At 40.7% G+C, this 18,676-nt stretch overlaps 1 protein-coding gene across 2 annotated transcripts in view; it reads right to left on the bottom strand.

Annotated features, from left to right (window-relative positions):
- Nucleotides 1–18,408, bottom strand: part of UTRN (utrophin) — a 501,914-nt gene extending 483,506 nt beyond the window's left edge. The window contains exons 1-2 of one of the 2 annotated variants that reach the window (XM_059400879.1): nt 18,320–18,408; nt 12,082–12,252 (exon numbers count right to left, since the gene is read on the bottom strand). In XM_059400879.1, the coding sequence (XP_059256862.1) occupies nt 12,082–12,160 (79 nt within the window). In that variant the 5' untranslated portion in view covers nt 12,161–12,252; nt 18,320–18,408. Of the gene's footprint in view, nt 1–12,081; nt 12,253–17,686; nt 17,754–18,319 lie in introns of those variants that run through there. The other variant, XM_059400881.1, reaches the window with a different exon arrangement.
- Between the last annotated feature and the right edge of the window lie 268 nt (nt 18,409–18,676).

The following is an 18,676-nucleotide window of genomic DNA, read 5'->3' as shown; positions in this document are numbered from 1 at the left end:
CTTTTACAGGGGTACTTGGCTGGCTCAGTTGGTAGAGCAATACAACTCCTGATCTTGGGGTTGTGAGTTTGAGCCCCAAGTTGGGTATAAAGATTACTTAAAATCTTTAAAATAAAAAAAATTAAAATTAAAATTAAACAAAATGTCTTTCACAGATAGACTAGACAAAGCAGATAGATAAATACAGATACAGAGAGTCAGACAAGTCCTTCCCTAACGATCTCCAGAATATAAGATACAGTTGAATCTCAAAGAAAGCTGGATTCACGAACAAGAGGGACAGTTAAACTGTCCAAATCTAAACTTTACACACCACCAATGCCCAACCCAAAGATGCATACTTTTCAAATGAGACCTTTTAATTTGTCTTAAAGGTCAAGAGAACCACCATTCTGAGATACCAGGTTATATACCAGAATTTAAAGTTAGCCTACTGAATAAAAGAATTTGGAAGATGGTACTCAAAAGAAAAACAATACAACAATAACAGCCTTTTCTTTCTCCTATTATCCAAACCTCCACAGCAAAGCATCATATTAAGAAAAGCATCTGTTACTTGAATAATTATGAGTTCTGAGTATCTCAGCTTTATTGACTGAACTCCAATGACCTTTCCACTATTTAATTATTCCCTAAATGAAAGGTATTGCTCAACATCTGTTCTTAATTTATTTTTAATTTGCATTTACTCTAGCCTATCTGTTGCAGCTGAAATTAGTAATACAGGATGACATTATCTTCAGAGTCACATGAAACATTCTATTCTTCAAAGTTCCTCTGAAATAGTTTTCCAGACTCATTTTGCATACAGATTTTCTTTTAGCTGTCCAAGACTATTATCTGCACTGTAAGATGAGATTAGTATTACCTTACTTTTGCTACCATCTCAAAGAACTTTTATAGTATACTAAATAAACATGAATAAACTTTCTCTTTCTTCTCATTTTAATCTACTTTTTTTTTTCTGAAGCACATTTCCTTCAGAATATACTTATAGAAAAAGTACTACTACTGAAACAATATAATTCAAAGTTACTGAAACAAACTGGCCAAAAGACAAGACTTCAGAAAAAAAAGCGGTAGTCAGTGTAACTGATGAGTGAAGTTACTTTAGAATGTAGGAATTAGGGGCACTGGCATGGCTTGGTGGGTTAAGCACCTGACTCTTGATTTCAACTCAGATCATGATCTCAGGGTGGTGAGACTAAGCCCCACATCAGGGTCTGCACTGGGTGTGGAGCCTGCTTAAGATTCTCTCCCTCTCCCTCTGCCCCACCTCCCATTCTTCCTCTCTAAAAAAAAAAAAAAAAAAGACAAATAAATAAATAAATAAAATGTAGAAATAAAGCAAGTTAAGAAAATTCATTCTGGGGGCACCTGGGTGGCTCAGTGGGTTAAAGCCTCTGCCTTTGGCTCAGGTCATGATCCCGGGGTTCTGGGATCGAGACCCTCATTGGGCTCTCTGCTCAGCAGGGAGCCTGCTTCCTCCTCTCTCTCTGCCTGCCTCTCTGCCTACTTGTGATTTCTGCCTGTCAAAGAAAGAAAGAAAGAAAGAAAGAAAGAAAGCAAGCAAGCTCGTTCTGTAGAAAAAGCTAGTAATTAAAAGTGCTGAGAACCTGAATTAAAAATGATTTGAAAAAAACTCTCCAGCCAATTGAAAAATACAAAACAAATCCCATGAAGGTGAAGTTTACATTGCACCTTTACAGGTTTGTATTAACTGCTAACCATCGTCCAGGTCCTTTCCCTACTCCATTCTCCACCTCTACCACTTTGGTTGAAGCCCCCAAAATTTCTAACCTCAATTATTTTCACAACCCTTACCTGCTTCCCTGCATCCCTCTAACTCTGCCACCTTCTAAATTTACCTTTCACACTGCCAACCAAATTATCTTTCTGAAAAATAGTATGAAGCCCATCATTAACCCACTTAAAATCCTGTAGTGGCTCTCTAGAGCAAAATGATCAAACCCTTTAACCTGCTTCAAAAGAGCTTTTTAAAATATGGCCCCAATTTCCCACCATCCACAATGCCGCAGCCACACTCACCTACCAGCTAGAGACTCCAAATGTATTGTTCTTTTCTACCAATCTGGTAGGTCTTTTCCTTACTGTCCATAAGTGTACTAAGCATCCTTCAAGGCATATCTCAAATTCCCTCCTGTTAAGGCGCTATTACCAGTCATAACCTCGTTCCCACCAACACAAGAGCTTCTCCTCACTCCTTCCATGTTCCTATGGCCTTGTGTGCATTACACTGTTTTTTGTGCAAGATGTCTGTTCACTCCTCTCCTAACTAGCCTGAGAGCATATTAAGAACAGACATATATGTCTTGCTCACCTCTGAGCCCATCACCTAGCAATAATGACTTAACAAGACATTTGCTGATTGATTAAGGTATGTATATAAGGAAGTCTGATTTTTTTTGTTTTAAACAACACTAAAGTACACATTCTTTTGCTGTTTTAAACAACACTAAAATACACATAAGCATTTATTGAGCACTTGCTGTGTGTGGAGACTAAGCTAAAGGCTGGCATTGAAAAATCAAATTGGGGAAGCATGGACCATATACAAGCAAGAAGAGCCAAAAATCGAAACAAAGTCTGAACAAGAGGGAGAGATTGATTCTGGCTTGGTGATCGAAAGTAGAATGCTTTGTGGCACTTATGCTGTTTGAAGAATGAAGGTCTCAAAATTGGAGGCTTAGGAGGGGAAAAACAACCAAGCAGAGAAAACAAAGCCAGCCATATCGCAAAGGCAAGAGAAGGACCATGGGCAGTCCTCCCATCTCAAAGGCAAGAGAAGGACCATGGGCAGTCCTCCCATGGTGCCGTTTGCCTCCTGCACAGGGTACTGTGGTGTCAGGGGGAAGGCAGAGCTGCTAGAAAGAGAAAGTGGTGGCAGACATCTCTCAGTGTTTCACTTAAACATACATGCAAATGAGTTCCCTTCTCTGAGCAATCTGCCTTCATGCCAGGTCCCCAGAATAAGATCTGTCATACGCCAAGTGTTCAATAAAGCCAGTCTGAGAGAGCAAGCATATATGTGCATTCCCCAAATATGAACACTCCTCTAACCTATAACAGGTTAAGTCTCTTGAAAAAGCACATGTAAGTTAAAACAATTCAAGTCACTCTGATCTTTTGCTGTTCACATGGTATTCAAATGGGATCTCATAGATGAATAAGAATCTGGTATCTTATAGAACTGGCCACGGATGCCACATGTAAAAACACAAAAATAAATAAATATCCTTACATTTTGCAGTATGACATTTTCTAAACACCTATAAAGGAACTACATAGGGTCACAGAGTAAACTAGAACTCACTTATTTAAGAGCCCCCCCAGAGGGTGGCTTTTGAATAAGGCATTTAAATAAGGCCAGGAGCCTTCAACACAAAATAAGACTCTGATTCATTCTCCCAGCTCTGAGTCAATACTTGCAATAGTTAAAAAAAACTTAAGGGCATATGTTTGTTTACAACCTCAAGAGTTCCCTGAATGAAATTTGAAACTGGCTTCCATATACAAAAGACAAGGAGAGCCCAGAGAAAGAGCAGAAGCAGACCACTCAAGGTTGGTAGGTGGCAGGTTTGATCAGCAAGGGAACTTACATATGAGGTATGCCTTGGGGAGCAGCAGGACAAGTAAATCTCTGCACCCGCCTCAAATTCTACACAGTGACATGTGTAGGAGCAATTACAGGAGCGCCTGGGTGGCTCAGTCGGTTAAGCCCTTGGCTCAGGTCATGATTGCAGGGTCCTAGGATGGAGCCCCTTGCTCTGCGGGGACCTTGTTTCTCCCTCTCCCTCTGCCTGCTTGTGCACTTGCTTGCTCTCGCTCTGTCAAATAAATAAATAAAATATTAAAAAAAAAAAAAAGAGCAGGTACACATTTTGATCCACCCCAAAGCTTGTATAATCAATAAAGAAATGAAAATCCCTTCCTATATCGTCAAAGACGCTACAGAGCTCAAAGACACTCCTGCAAATAACTCAAGGACTTTAAGAGTGGGAGTTTGGTGTTTGGCTTGGTTTAGTTAAATGTAGACAAGGGCATCTCAAGACCTCCGGCGCATATTTACAGATCCTCAAGGAACTCGCTATAGTGCTCAAAAGGTCACTTAACTCCTAATTCATCTTTGACATAATAAAAAATTATTCTTTGAAAATGAGTGCATTTTAAAAGAATAACGGGAAAATTATTTTGTGTCAAAAGAAAGTCTAGTTATATTAAATATAAGTATTAGATGTCACCTACTTAAAATACAAAAAGAGGGAGGGAAATACATATGTAATATTGTCTCTAATCTTAAAGAATATAAGAAAAGTAGCAAAACGTTGATTATGTTTCATACTTTGTATCACATCTTATAAATCACCCCATATTGATACAGAAAAAATAAAACTTGATTTTTTTACCTCAAATTATTCCACAGTATGAATAAATTATAACTTAACTAAAAAGAAAAAAAAAGGAAAGCTAACATATAGGATTGGATATGAGAATTTTTTCCCACCATGAGTCAAAAAACATATCTTAGAAATAATTTCTTAGAAAATACACACAGTAAGTTTTTACAATGATTTGATCAAGGACTCCATGTAAGACTTCAGGATATGACATTAGACTTACAGCAGGAAGAGGTTAAGTACACTGAGTTGAAGACCAAGGAGCTCAACAAAGAAATACTTTGCTGCTGAATATTTTACTATGATACTCTGCTTTAAGGGGACATGATAAGAAATGCACCAAATTTCTCACTCCCCTGACTGCCATGGTTTTACCTTTGCTCAACATAAGCGAAACTCTTCAAAATATAAAGCAAAAGAAAAAATGTCCAATACCAAGAATCCACTGTCTTTTTAAAATGTTTAAAGGGAAGTGTTTGTAGATAGAAATAAACTTCAACATTTGGCTATTATTAAAAGCTCTCCTCTGAAATGCACAGACCATTTTCATTTCAGTTCTAACAGTCTTAAACTGGCCTTCTTTCTCCATAAAGCTGTGGGGTGCTTGGTAAAACTCCAGAAGCCCAGACCCCTCCTGGCACGACTGAATCCAAATCCAGAAGAGTGGTTCTGATGTGCAGCCTGAGTTACCAGTCCTGCATGCAGTGAGCCCAAAACCCAACTTGCAAAACAAAAGCATACATATACATCTAGGTAATTATTGAATTAGTGTTAAATAACATGACTCACACATAGCTTACGAATAACAAAATAACCAATCCATGAGTATCAACCTCAAAATGCTAACCCCATCCCCAGTATATATTATGTATATCATATACCAAAATCTTAGCTAGGAAGCAGAATGAAAGAAATTCTCAAACATTAAAAGTATGGAATTAAAAAAGAATATCTCCACAGATAATACTTTTTACCCTACAGCAGATGTATTTATTTCAAAGTTGTACCACTTCAGAGATGCAAAGTCCATTATTCATTGGGCTTCTCCGCTATGTAAGAAATGTCACTAGGTGCTTTTTCTGTTCCTTGAAAAAAAAAATTTGTTACATAATTAAATGCTAGCATTACTGAACTCAACAGAAATCATAATAACTAACCAGGCAGGCCCCCCATTAAAAGAAAAATTCATTTGAAAATATTCTCCTATGAAATATTATTCTACTGCTTTACACTTTGAGCTCAACAGCTGTGATAGAACCAATTTTTTTTTTTTTTTAAAGAAACTGAGTTCTCAAAACCAATGTGAGACCATATCATATCTCAAGCCTTAATCTTAGCTGCCACAGGAGCACTCACAAAAATAAATAAATAAATAAAAATTCTTCCTATTAACCAGGACAGGAGGACAAGCTTCTGATAGAGAAGACCCACAGGATTTAAATAAACTTTAGACAGGTGGTTGTTCAAAGGCCCAATGCAAAGGCCTCCTAGAGTTGACACGTGCAAATCCAAGGACAGAGGAAGCAAAAGTGAAAGAGCTAGATCTGGCTTAGATTTCTCAGTCCACAAGCCATCATTTCAAGAGTAAATAGATTTTAAAAACTCATAATGACTCATATTTCAAATACTGACTTGAGTATATTTATTATTAAACAACTGAGGCATACAAAAAAAATTAAAATAGTAATAGAGTCAATATGTCTGCCTACACACACAGCTTAAGGGACAAACAATTTGGCCAATACATCTGAAACCACCTGAGTATCCTTTCACAATTAAATTTTAACTAATATTTACAACTGCAGCAATGAACTCACATGTTCCCTTGTTCCCAGAAAATCATCATATCAGCATCTAGTTCAAACTTCTGGCCTCAAGTAAGGTTCAATAAAATTGAGTTTTCCATTCTGACCATAGAATTAATGTACTTTCATTGCTTAGAACATTCTCAGCAATTCATGTTTCCTGATTGGGAATGGATCACCTACAAGCTTCCACAGGCACAGTAAAAGGTCATGAGAATTGCATTAAAACAGAAAACTTTTCTACGATTGCACTACTTCAGCATAATGAGGCGACAACATGGAGAATATTTTTACACGCATTACAAGAATAGCTGCTCTCCGCTGTCAGAGTTGAATTTCCAAGAGGGTTACCATCCCTCCCCACAAATCCCCAGGGCTCATGGAAAAAAACAAACCTGCTCAAAGAGCTCCCGCCAAAGCACAGGTATTCCAGCCAAGTAAAGCTACGGAGGGGCGGGGGAGAGAACAATTTTTCAAAGTCCTTTAAGCTGTTCAGAAAAATCCCCTCACAGATATTTCTTTAATGAATTTAAATAGAGAAAAATGATCAAGGAATCCCTCAATGCAACATAACCAGCGTCCTCCTAAAGGAAGGCCACTAAAAGATAAACAAATAAGGTGATCTTCCTCATAATTCTTATTAAACTGAATCTTGTTAAGCAAGTTCCCTTTATTGCAAACAGTGTATTTTCAGGAGACCTGCTATAAATATAACCAGGTATAATATTCCATATTAAATAATTCATTTTATTTTTATTTCACTGGCCTCTCTTTTCTTCCCTCCCCCAGTTCCCCACCGCCACCAACCCTTTCGATCCCAGAGATAACCATCTGGGCATCAGACCAGGGCTTAAACTGTGCCAAATTGCAGTGCATCTGAAATCCACTTCATTTTTTTCACCAGCCAGTGAAAAGCCTTGAGCAGCAGTCAGAGGAAAAAAGAAAAGGGAATTTACATCAGAAACAAATTATCAATTTCTCTGCCTTCCACCCAGAAGACTGCCTGTGGTCTGATTATCTCCCCTTTGCTAACTCTTAGAGACCGGAGCCAAGGAAGGCCAGGACAAGCCTGGGAGAAGCAGGCTGTTGTCTCCTACAGTTGGCCCTCCCTTGGCAGGGCTATGATGTCAGGAAGCCTAGAGAAACTCTACATTATGGTCCAGAGCCCCAACCCCAGTGGACTGGGGATAGGAAAGAGGTAGAGGGATATGTATAAGCCAAATTAATACCGTGCAAAATTTATAAGCAATAGATCACCACAAATGAAGAATCATCTAGCAGCAATGGAATAAGCTACCTAATAAATTAGGAGACTCATGGGACGCCTGGGTGGCTCAGTTGGTTAAGCAGCTGCCTTCGGCTCAGGTCATGATCCCAGCGTCCTGGGATCGAGTCCCACATCGGGCTCCTTGCTCGGCAGGGAGCCTGCTTCTCCCTCTGCCACTGCCTGCCATTCTGTCTGCCTGTGCTCGCTCTCTCTCCCTCTCTCTGACAAATAAATAAAATCTTTAAAAAAAAAAAAAAAATTAGGAGACTCAGCAACATGTAAAGGTTAAATGCACAACTCCATACCACCTGAGTTCTAATCCCAGCTCCCACACTTTCTAGCTCTGTGGCCCTTCTCACTGACTAAGCATTCATTGCTCATCTACTAGGAGCTAGGTCCTGGGCCTGATGTCAGGGACGTACTGGTTCTTGCTCTTGTGGAATTAAATTCTACTTGGAAGGACATTGGCGCGCGTGCATGCACACACACACACACAAAGACACACACAAGCGCGAAGAAAAATGCCAGATAGCAATAAGAACATATAGGGAACTTAAATACAATGATACAGTCAGGAATGCCTTGGAGATCTATTTTCTCAAGTCAGCAGGGAAGACCTCTCAGTGATGACACTCAAACCTAAATTTAAATGACAAGAAGAAGCCTAACAGATAAAGACAAGGAAAAGAGGGATATGCAAAGGCCCTGGGCCTTTGAAGAAATAGAAGGAAGGCCAGTGTGAAAACTACTTCTATGTGACTCATGTTTGTCATCTGTAAAATCATGGTTGTTAGGATTAAACCCATAGCACTGCATCTGCATGTGGTCTATGCTCAACAAATGTAAACTGCCAGAATTATCATCATCATCATCATCATCATCACCATAATCAGTGTGATCCCATCACTGGACGTGTGCAAGCAGGGACTGGGTACAGACATGTCGCAGGCATGGCCGGCTGTATGGCCTCTAACGTTCGTTCAACCATTAGACACCAGGATTAGGCAAGAACAGAAAAGGTGAAGGAAGAAATGATATAATTGTTACACTCCAGCTTCCTGCCCAAGGCCTTTTAAAGAGGATACTGAATCACACAATAGTGTGTGGGTCACCGCATTCATTCAACAAATGGCCCTTTCCTCTCTCTCTCTCTCTCTCTCTCTCTCTATATATATATATATATATATACACACACACACATATACATACAATCTATTGATTCAAATCCCCAAATAGCCAAAATCCCTACCTATAACTAGTTTATAACTAGTTGACACCCTGCCTTTAGCCCTGAGGTTGACCCTCATTAAGGGGTCTCTGTGCCAAAAAAAAATTACAACAGCACTGAGAACAGAAAAGGATGATGTAGTCTCCATTACTGGCTTTAAAGTGTGTTAGCTATTGTAAGAATGAAATAGCAACAGGGACATTCTTTGACTTTATATACATCTCAAACTGTTTTATTATTTCATGCTTAAAATGTTTCAAGCAGAAGCTTACACATCACACACCCCACTGCCAATATATTTCACACACACACACACACAAAACAGAAACAAAAATAAACAAACAAACAAACAAAAACACCTCTAATTCTTGGCCTACACTCTCAAAACCATTACTAACTCGTTAAGCTTTCTGAAGCTCACTAATTGAGGCTATCAAACAATGCAGTCATTGACAACAAACTTGACTTATGTGTCTTTCACTTAGGAACAGAAAGGTCTACTTTTATCCAACCTTTAACCATTAAAGGTCATATCCTTTCGAGTTCTTTTCTAAAATTCACTCAAATCCAAGACAAGGGTACTACAACCGTAAAGAAGTGTGCAGTTTTTACACTCATCACATTACTTCATTACTTTCCCACTGTCACACATCCATTTAGATGGTGCAAAGGATGTGAAAAAATATTTAAACCTCACACAAAGCATAAAACAAATTAATATTGGATAAGGGTAATATAAACAATCCTAATAACTTAAATGCACAAATATTTCTCCTAGGCCAGCTTTTAGACTGTCCAAACTCAAGTTTGGGGAGGAAAGAAAAGAATCCTCATAAACCAAAAAGATTAAGTTTGTCGATATACTCTCAACTTTAGTTTTTTCCCCACCCAATCTCTACCTCTCCCCGCCATCCAGTCCTCCAAAAGGAAGAAACATCAAGGAACAGATTAGAATTCAAGTTTTATTATAGGAAAATACTCCTTTAAAAAACTGAAAAGGCAACAAATTCAGCATAGAACACATCCAAGGAGGATCTTTATAGGTAGATGATGCCTTTGACAGGATATGAACACTCCCTAGTCACTATGTATATTTTAGAGTACTATAAGACGTGACCATTGTCTACTAGTATTCACCGTAAAAGAATCAAAACAGTGCCTTCCGGAAAGAGAGATTGGGACTAATAGGTCCATTCAAATCCAAACTTATCTACTGGCTTTTGCAACATAATCCAGTGAAAAGAATGTGATTCATATCTCAGCTATGCAACAGCTAGCTTTTCAATATGTTTGAAGTAGATGCCTCCTAAGTAACAGTCATAGCTTTGGTATTAAAACACTCTAAGGGGCGCCTGGGTGGCTCAGTCATCAAGCATCTGCCTTTGGCTCAGGTCATGATCCCAGATCCCTGGGGTTGAGCCCCTCATAGGGCTCCATGCTCAGTGTTAGGGTGGGAGGCCTGCTTCTCCCTCTCCCCACATCCTTTTATGAATTATGCATCAGAACTTGTGCTATTTCACAAATACATTGGGAAATCATGACTTAACTAATCCTCAATACTGGGTTTTTATGGTGTTTCCAATTTTTTCTATGATAAAAATGCTGCGATTGACTTCTTGCTTATACATTTCTGTGTATTCCCTAGGGGAAAACTCTAAAAAAACTCTAAAAATGGTTATTGAGCCAAGTGGTGTGCATATGGTAAAAACGTGGTAATTTCTACCCAAATGTCCCCCAATAATGTACAAGAATTGTCAGTCTCTTTAAATGATAATATTTAAAGAAGAGTTTCGAAGTTTTACGTACTCATCATATATACCCAATATTTTTAAATTTATATATAATGACTTTTTTAAGGCTATGGCTAAAATACATAGTTATAAATATCAAAGGTCTTACTGTAATGGACACTGACTCAGAAAACTATCTAAGAATATACCACCTCACAATTTATAGAACATGACAAGCATGGATGTGTTGAGTGGTGTCTTTTATTTTCCTCTTGGTTACATTTACGTATTTCCAGATATATTCTGTGCTCTTAAGAAGATATTAATAATCCCTTATATCTACCTTGCCCTTTATACTACTGAAACACTTAGTAGGTGCCTCATTAGTGCAGTAGGTAGCGCGTCAGTCTCATATACTATTAGAACACTTAAACAAAAAGAAATTTAGAGGAATAAAACATCCTGAGAGTGAATTTTACCACTGGATATTAAGCAGTACCCCCAAAAAATCCTTAAAGTTGTACAATAGTAGCTACATATTTAGAGCCAAGACTATAATAATCAAAATCTTTACCCATCAACTGATACCAGTATCACAAAGGGAAAGGTGTGTCTTACATATGTATCTCTGTTAACTTAAGCTTATTTTCAGTACATATTTTTGCAATTTCAAATAATTAAGAAACAGGATCCTAACATAAGATAAAGATAGTTCACACAGCAAAAACAGGGTTTAGCTTCCTTTTCTGTTTTTAAAGTGACACTGGATATAATTTTATACCTCAAAGTAACTCTCAAAGTTACTTAAGTATAGTGTTCACACCCAGGGTGGAGTTCTGTGTAATTTCCAAAGTTCAGAAAGGCCCTGCCTGCCCGAAAATATCTCCCCTTAAAGCCTGTCTCAGAATCGTTCTTTGAAGCTTTTAAAAAATACAGAAATTATTCAACAGGTCTGGACTGGAGCCAGTGCATCTGCATTTTTTTAAAACTCCCCAGTTGATTCATTTGTACAGCCAGAGTCAAAAAGCACTCAGTTATATAAAAGATTGAGGGAGGGAGTGGTATCCTTAGATCCCCAACTGAAATGTTCATATGAAAAGCATCAAGCTGCCCTAGGGGACCCACGCGAAAACTGCACCTTCAGAATACTCCTAAAAAGGTCCCAAAAGGAAAGCAAGGGTGGGGTGCCTGTTGACCCAACCCTGACCACCAAAAACAGACAAGGGTGAGGATATAGAGTAAATGAAGCAAAACTCTAGAAGACCCACCTTGCCGGAAACCGCTACTTCATATTTTAAGCATATAATCCCTTCAACTTCATAAAACAGATCAATAAGAAGAAAACTGCTCAGCTTTGTGTCTGTGTGGAAAGGGGTGGTCTCCTCAAGGAAAAGCATTCAACCACAGGTAGGGGTTTCACCAAGCAGTGCCCATCAACATATAATAAGACCAAAACGGATTGGCAATTATGACAATACTCAGAGACAGCTCATTACCTTCTACAATGTAATAGTCATTTGTCAGAACCGTGTTTCTCCAAAGAAGTTTCTCTCACAAGAACAAGCCAAAAAACATGTCTTTTAAGTGGTTTATACATAATAACCCATCATTTTCTTAACCTTTCGTTACCTACCGGATCTGGACTTAATGATGTCACTGAACTCATTCTGCCCATCATCAGGCCTGGCCTCGTGTTCTCCATACTTGGCCATCTTTGCTGAGTTTCAGTGTAATCCAAAGACGGTAGTAAATCCTCTTCTTAAGACTTCCAGTTTTCTATAATGATCCAGGTCGACATCAATCCCTAAAAAGAAAAGGGAATGTACTGACTTGAAAAAAAATGTATGCATACATTTTTGTTTAATATAAATAATCATATAGTTATCCATACTAACCATTCATTCAGCAACTATTTATTCAGCATTTTCTATTTGTAAGGCACTGATCTGGGCAATGGGGATAATAGGACTAAAAAGGAGACCCAGACTCTGCTATGATGAAGTTTCTAGACACTAAGCTGTTAATTATGTAATGAATTATTTCATTATAATACTGATATGTCACAAATGTACACGAGAAGCATAGAGTCATATGAGCATATAGCAGAGGACTTGCACCTTCCCAAGGCAATTAGAGAAGGTTTTCTTGAAGAAGTAGACACTTGAGCCAAGCCTTCAGTGATGAGAAAAATTTAATTAGCAAAAAAAAAAAAAAAAAAAAAAAAAGAAGTGGGAGGAGAAAAATAAGAGCCTTCCATGTCAGGAAGAATCATGGAGGATTCAAGAGGCTGAGCCTGTGTCTTTGGAGAGAAAACACCCAAGAGAGAAATCTGGCAAACTAAGTGAAGTAGGTAGACAGGACTGGCGACAGAGCAATGGAGACCGGGTCAAAGCTCTTGATCTTTCTCTGAAGAGGAAGGGGGATCTAAAAGATGGTTTTAAGCAGGGAAGTAACATGATCAGACCTGCCTTCTGAAAAGATCACTCTGGTTTGTAGTTGGACCAGAATGATGAGTAGGAAGCCATGAAGACAAGAGCAGAATATAGCAATTGTTCATTCGAGAAACTAGGCCATGGGCACATGGGTGTTGAAAAAAATTTTATTTCAATTCCTCTGTATATCTGAAACTTTTGCGTAACAGAATTTTGGGGAAAATTATTCCTAACTTTAACCAAGTGATAAAACTTCATATGACCAATAATGGGGCATCATGTGGTACAACGGGCAATATGCCACATCATCTATGTAGTATCCTCATGAAGCTGACCATGAACAGACAAATCTAGACCGGATGGTCTTTAAAATAAACAATCTGGACTGCTTATAATTATCAACATCATGGAAAAAACACCTGAGGGAGAGGGAACTTTGTGGGTTAAAGGAGACTAAAAAAAAAAAAAAAAAAATGACAATCAGTATAATCCTTGACTGAATTTAGACTTTAAAAAAATAAATGTTTGGGGGATAATATGAAAAATGTGAACCGAAGCTATATATCAGCCAATATTTTTCTATGAATATTAAAGTTCCTTAGTATAGGTTCATGGTTTTGTCATTATGCAAGTATATCTTTCCAAGTATCTTTGATTATAGGAGACACCTGACAAAATATTTACCTATGAAGTGTGATAATGACTTCAACTTCAGTTCAAACAGGACAACATATGCCTGTCTATCTATGTATAGATATCTCTCTCCCTATATGTACACATACAGGGAGAGAGGGAGAAAGAGAAAGAAAGGAAATGCTGGAAAATGGTAAGTGGGGAGAAGCATATGGGTGTCCTTTCTAGTATAATATTATAGGCAGGAAATGACTGTGGTCTAAACAAGGGTACATGGAAAGAAATGGGTAGATATGTGGGATATTTAAATATCAAATACAGAAGGTCAGTAGCAATTGGGGACTGACTGGATATGAGTGCAAAAGGACTGCCCAGTTTTGGTTTGGGCAACTGTGTGGAGGGTGAGTCATTCACTGAGCTGGGGAACACTGGCAGATAAGCCACTGGTGGAAGGAACCATGAATGTGGTTTGGACTTGCTGAGTATTAGGTGCCTCTGAGTTATATAAGGGAAGATAACAAAGAATATAGTTGGATATATAGGACTGATCTCAAAAATGGTGTGGATTCAATAAAAATCTGGATAGTTACACATTATACCCACTGACATAGATTTTAATCTAGAAGGTACATCATATGAATTCTGCTGAGGATAGCTGTCACTCAATAAAATAATTTTAAAAGATTTTATTTTATTTATTTATTTGAGAGAGAGAGAGAGAGAGCACCAGAGCAGAAAGAGGAGGAGAAGGGGAATGGTAGGGACAAGGAAAGAATCTCAAACAGACTCAGCACTGAGCTCGGGAGCCGACTTGGGGCCCCAGGAGGGCTCAATCTCACAACCCTGAGATCATGACCTGAGCAGAAACCAAGAGTCTATGCTTAATGGACTGAGTCACCCAGGTGCCCCAGCAATAAAATAATTTTAATCTTTAGTAATTAGAATCATCTGCAGAATTTAAAGAATTGAGGATTATACTGGGCACAACCACCTTTTCTTTAAGAATGTCAATAATGAAAGCTCTGCATTGCCCTAATAGTTCCTAGACTATACTGCCCCTAGAGCCCAAATACAATCACAATTCAGTCTTAAGTTCAGCAACTTGGCTGTATCCTAACAGCCCCTTAAGTGGACCCCAAATGCCAATTAAATAAATTAATCATTTAGTTGGGAATGTAACTGTCAACACATCCAAATATTAACCTGCAAATAGTGGATATTAATTCATATATTACAACATATATCAGAACAAGAGTTTACTGCTAGCTAGGATTAGGCAATTCAATTATTTAATTCAAGGACACACCATGTGGTTTTATTATTTAATAATATGCTTCATTTGGCATACTTATGTAATACTAAGTGTTTTATGTTTAATTATCTGTAACATTCAAAGAAATACCATATTATTTTATAATAAGTATATGTAAAAAATAATTATTATATATTTTTTCCTGACCAGTTGGAAAAAGGGTGTGTTCTAATAATAAAGAAGTCAAAATTACCTTGGGAAAAAATATTGAAGTATTTAACAGTTTGAGGCAGAAGAAAACTGGTAGATGTAGACTATTAAAGATTTAGGAACAATTTTCCTCTTAGAGAGAGGACCATGTGGATTAGATCATTAATCTGCCAAAGTTTGAGTATAAAATCTCTTTCTCATTTTTTATAAAGATTTTATTTATTTGAGGGGCGCCTGGGTGGCTCAGTGGGTTAAGCCGCTGCCTTTGGCTCAGGTCATGATCTCGGGGTCCTGGGATCAAGAGCCCCGCGTTGGGCTCTCTGCTCAGCAGGGAGCCTGCTTCCTTCTCTCTCTCTCTCTCTGCCTGCCTCTCAGTGTACTTGTAATTTCTCTCTGTCAAATAAATAAATAAATTTTTAAAAAAAGATTTTATTTATTTGTTTGACAGAGATCACAAGTAAGCAGAAGCAGGAGGGAAGCAGGCTCCCTGCTGAGCAGAAGCCCAATGTGGGGCTCGATCCCAGGACCCTGAGATCATAACCTGAGCCCAAGGCAGAGGCTTAACCCACTGAGCCAACCAGGCGCCCCTCTTTCTCATTTTTTTATATTGCTCTACTACTGTTAAGACTTTCAGGATTATTATATGACTAAGTTTCTTTTGGGGGGTACCTACCTGTAAAAGATTTGCTGAATTCTTAAGTGCATTTTAATTTATTCAAGAACTTAAAGCTTTGTTCAGACGAATGCATATAAAATTTTATTATGGAAAATGAGGTTGGTCCAACAAAAATTCTCTTTACTGGAAAGCAACTAACTACTCCCTTTAAGAGAAAATCTGACACTCCCCTTCATAACTAGTCTTAGCTAAGGGTCTTGACTTCAACAGTTGCCAAAGACCTTCCCCACTCCATAAAAAAGAAAAGTAAACTGTTTACACTAGACTTCATTTACACATGAATATTTATCATTTTTTTAAATTTTACCACTCTAGGATAATTTCTCAAATTTTCTCTTCCTGATCATCAAAAGTCCTCATACGCTACAAAGATACAGCAGAAAGAGGGTCAGAGGACAAGAAAAGAATGGGAAGGAGAGAGAATCAAAGAAGGCCATTTGAGCAGTGAGAGCCACTGACTGTCACCTGTTGCCAGGAATGGGTAGGGGACCCCAGGTTAAGTAGCACACAGAAAAAGATACCTCCTGCTAAACCTCTACATGCTGTAGCTACTTCATAATTGGTTGTCAGGAGCCAGAAACAAAGTTTCATCACCCACAGTGTGCCTTGGGGTGGACCTACCCAGGGCACATCTATAGAGCGTAAGAGAGACCATCTTCCACACAAAGCTGGGTGAGAAACTGAGAATAGATGAATGGGATATTATTGCCTTAGAAGCTTTAAGCCCTATACAATAAATTGTCATTTATTGTTACCACTGTTCCAGATCTCTGTTCCCTCGGAATTATGCTTTGCAAAGTTTAGCCAGATCCCTCGATGAAACCAATACACTTAACTCTGCATTCAGCAACTGTTTCTTCAGAATGTGTCTGTCTGGCTGTCATATGGAACACAAGCCATCCGGGTGTGGCAATAAACTTGGGGGTGAAAGGGTAGGGGGCTGGCCTTAAAGGTAAAGTTAATGTTTCAATTTTAAAACAATTGGGCAATTATACAATGTAAGAATACAAGTTTCTTCCACAACGTGCAATTGTGATGGAAATGCCGTATAGGTCCTTGCGCTGAAACTATCCATGCATTTAAACTAGAAACCAAACTCCAGGAATGCTGAAGATAGTGGAAAAGGAAGGGAAGGGGCCAAGAATTTGCCGCTCTGCTTGAAACAGTACAGGAACCTGCCAGTGCCAAGAACTGCCATTCACTCTCGGAAACGCTCCAAGGGAAGGTTAGTACTACGGTGATTAATACTGTTTACAGCGGCAATAAATTTTAGGTAAACACCCAAAGGAGAGTTAAAGAGCTGTCTCATTGGTCCCATAAACTCGGGTAGAGGGGGCGGGGAATGACTGTGCGTAAACCGTGGCCCTGGCCGCCCGGTACTCGGGAAACTGAAGCACCCACGAGCTTCGCATTCTTCCAGCCCTCGCCTAACCCGCAGCACTCCCCGCTGGCCGCTGCCCCCACGCCCACCAGCAACAGCCGGGAGGCGCCAACCGCACTTCCAGAGGCCTGTGCAAGTTACAAATGAGTGGATGCGGCTGCTGCCGCGGGTCCTAGAGGCCCCAAGACCCGGCCCCAACCGGGACCGGGAGAATCGAAGCTTCCGCAAAGTCGGTGCGTTCCAGCCGCAGCAACCGGTGCACTGGCCCTCCCAAACGCTGCATGAGGAACTAACCCGCGAGGCCCCGGTGACTCAGGTGACGTGGAGGCTGGGAAAAAGGAGACTTGCCCCGGGACAGCCCAGAAAGCGGAGCCGATCGCCCCAAGTTCGACCTGGGGCTCTCCAGTTCAATGTAAAACAAAGTGCGGGTCCTCGGGCTCTTGGAGGTCGGGCACGTTTTTTCCTTCCCTTGAAACCCTGGAAGGCTTGGGAATTGGGGGCTTGGGCGGGGGGAAAAAAAAAATTCTCCCGTAACAGCGTGCCTTCTAAAAGTTGCACAGCCTAGAATTCGTGCTTTGTTGGCTGTGTAAGTGGCCTTGGGCAACCAAAGCCTCGGACCCAGGGCCAAAGACCTTTCCCACTCCATTATCTTACCTGATGTAGCAAGAGATGCCGAGAGTCCGGAAAGCAGAAGAGGCTGCCGTGGGGACTAAGCACCGACTGGCCGCCCCTGTCCCCTCCCTGGAGCCCCACCCTCAGAAGCAGCCACAGCGCGGAGGGCTAACACGTTTCCTGCCAGGCGGGCGCCAGCGAGCCGCTCCTCTGCCCGTCCACCACGCCGCCACCCGCTCCTGGCGGACACCTCGGGCCCCGCCCTCCCGGGGCCGGGGTGTGTGTCACAGGCCATCCTAGGAAACCGGCCCCTCTTGGAGATCACAGCGCGAAGCACGCGGCCCCCTCACGCAGAGAGGGAGGAGGGCTGGGGGAGCCCCGCGGCGGCACGGCCGGGGTCTGGCGAGTTGGGGGCGTTCGCTCCCAGACAGACCGCGAGGACCTCCGAGCTCTCTCCACGCTTCTGGCACCCTCTCTCCCGCCGAAGGGAGCTGAACGCAGGTTCCGAGGAAAGTGCACACGAAAGTTGGTGACATCTTAAGACTCAGACTTGAGGAGACCAGGACGCAGGGTGGGAGCCGCGGAAAGTCCATCCTCCCCGCAGCCCACGCCCCACCGCCCCGGGGGCTGCGGTCACATCCCACCGCCCGAGGCGGAGACCTCGCACGGGCTTACCTGCTTCCCGGACCCGCGGGCCCGCGTCGCCTGCCAGCCTCCGCCGCGTCCCCAGCGGGCCGAGGGCTCCTCCGGGCGTGTTTGGGTCGGAGTGATCGCGGGGGAGTGTGCGAGCGTGAGTTCTGTGGGGCGATGTGTTTTAAAAAGGAAATGCGAAGAACCAGACAAATCCGAAAGAAAAAAAAAAATTTTTTTTTTGACACCCGATTGAAACAACGCCCCCGACTTGTGCAATCTTCCTGCTCCGGTAGTTCCGCCAAAAAACAAAAACAAAACAGTCCAAGTGCAAACCTGGAACGGGCGCGCAGGCAACCAAGTTTGCCAAACACTAGAGAGTTTTCCGTCTGCAGAAGTGAC

The sequence above is a fragment of the Mustela nigripes genome, chromosome 5 (assembly GCF_022355385.1).
Source record: "Mustela nigripes isolate SB6536 chromosome 5, MUSNIG.SB6536, whole genome shotgun sequence".
Taxonomy (NCBI): Eukaryota; Metazoa; Chordata; class Mammalia; order Carnivora; family Mustelidae; genus Mustela; species Mustela nigripes.
Note: the sequence above shows the minus strand (reverse complement) of the source record. Positions and strands in the feature narration are given on the sequence as shown.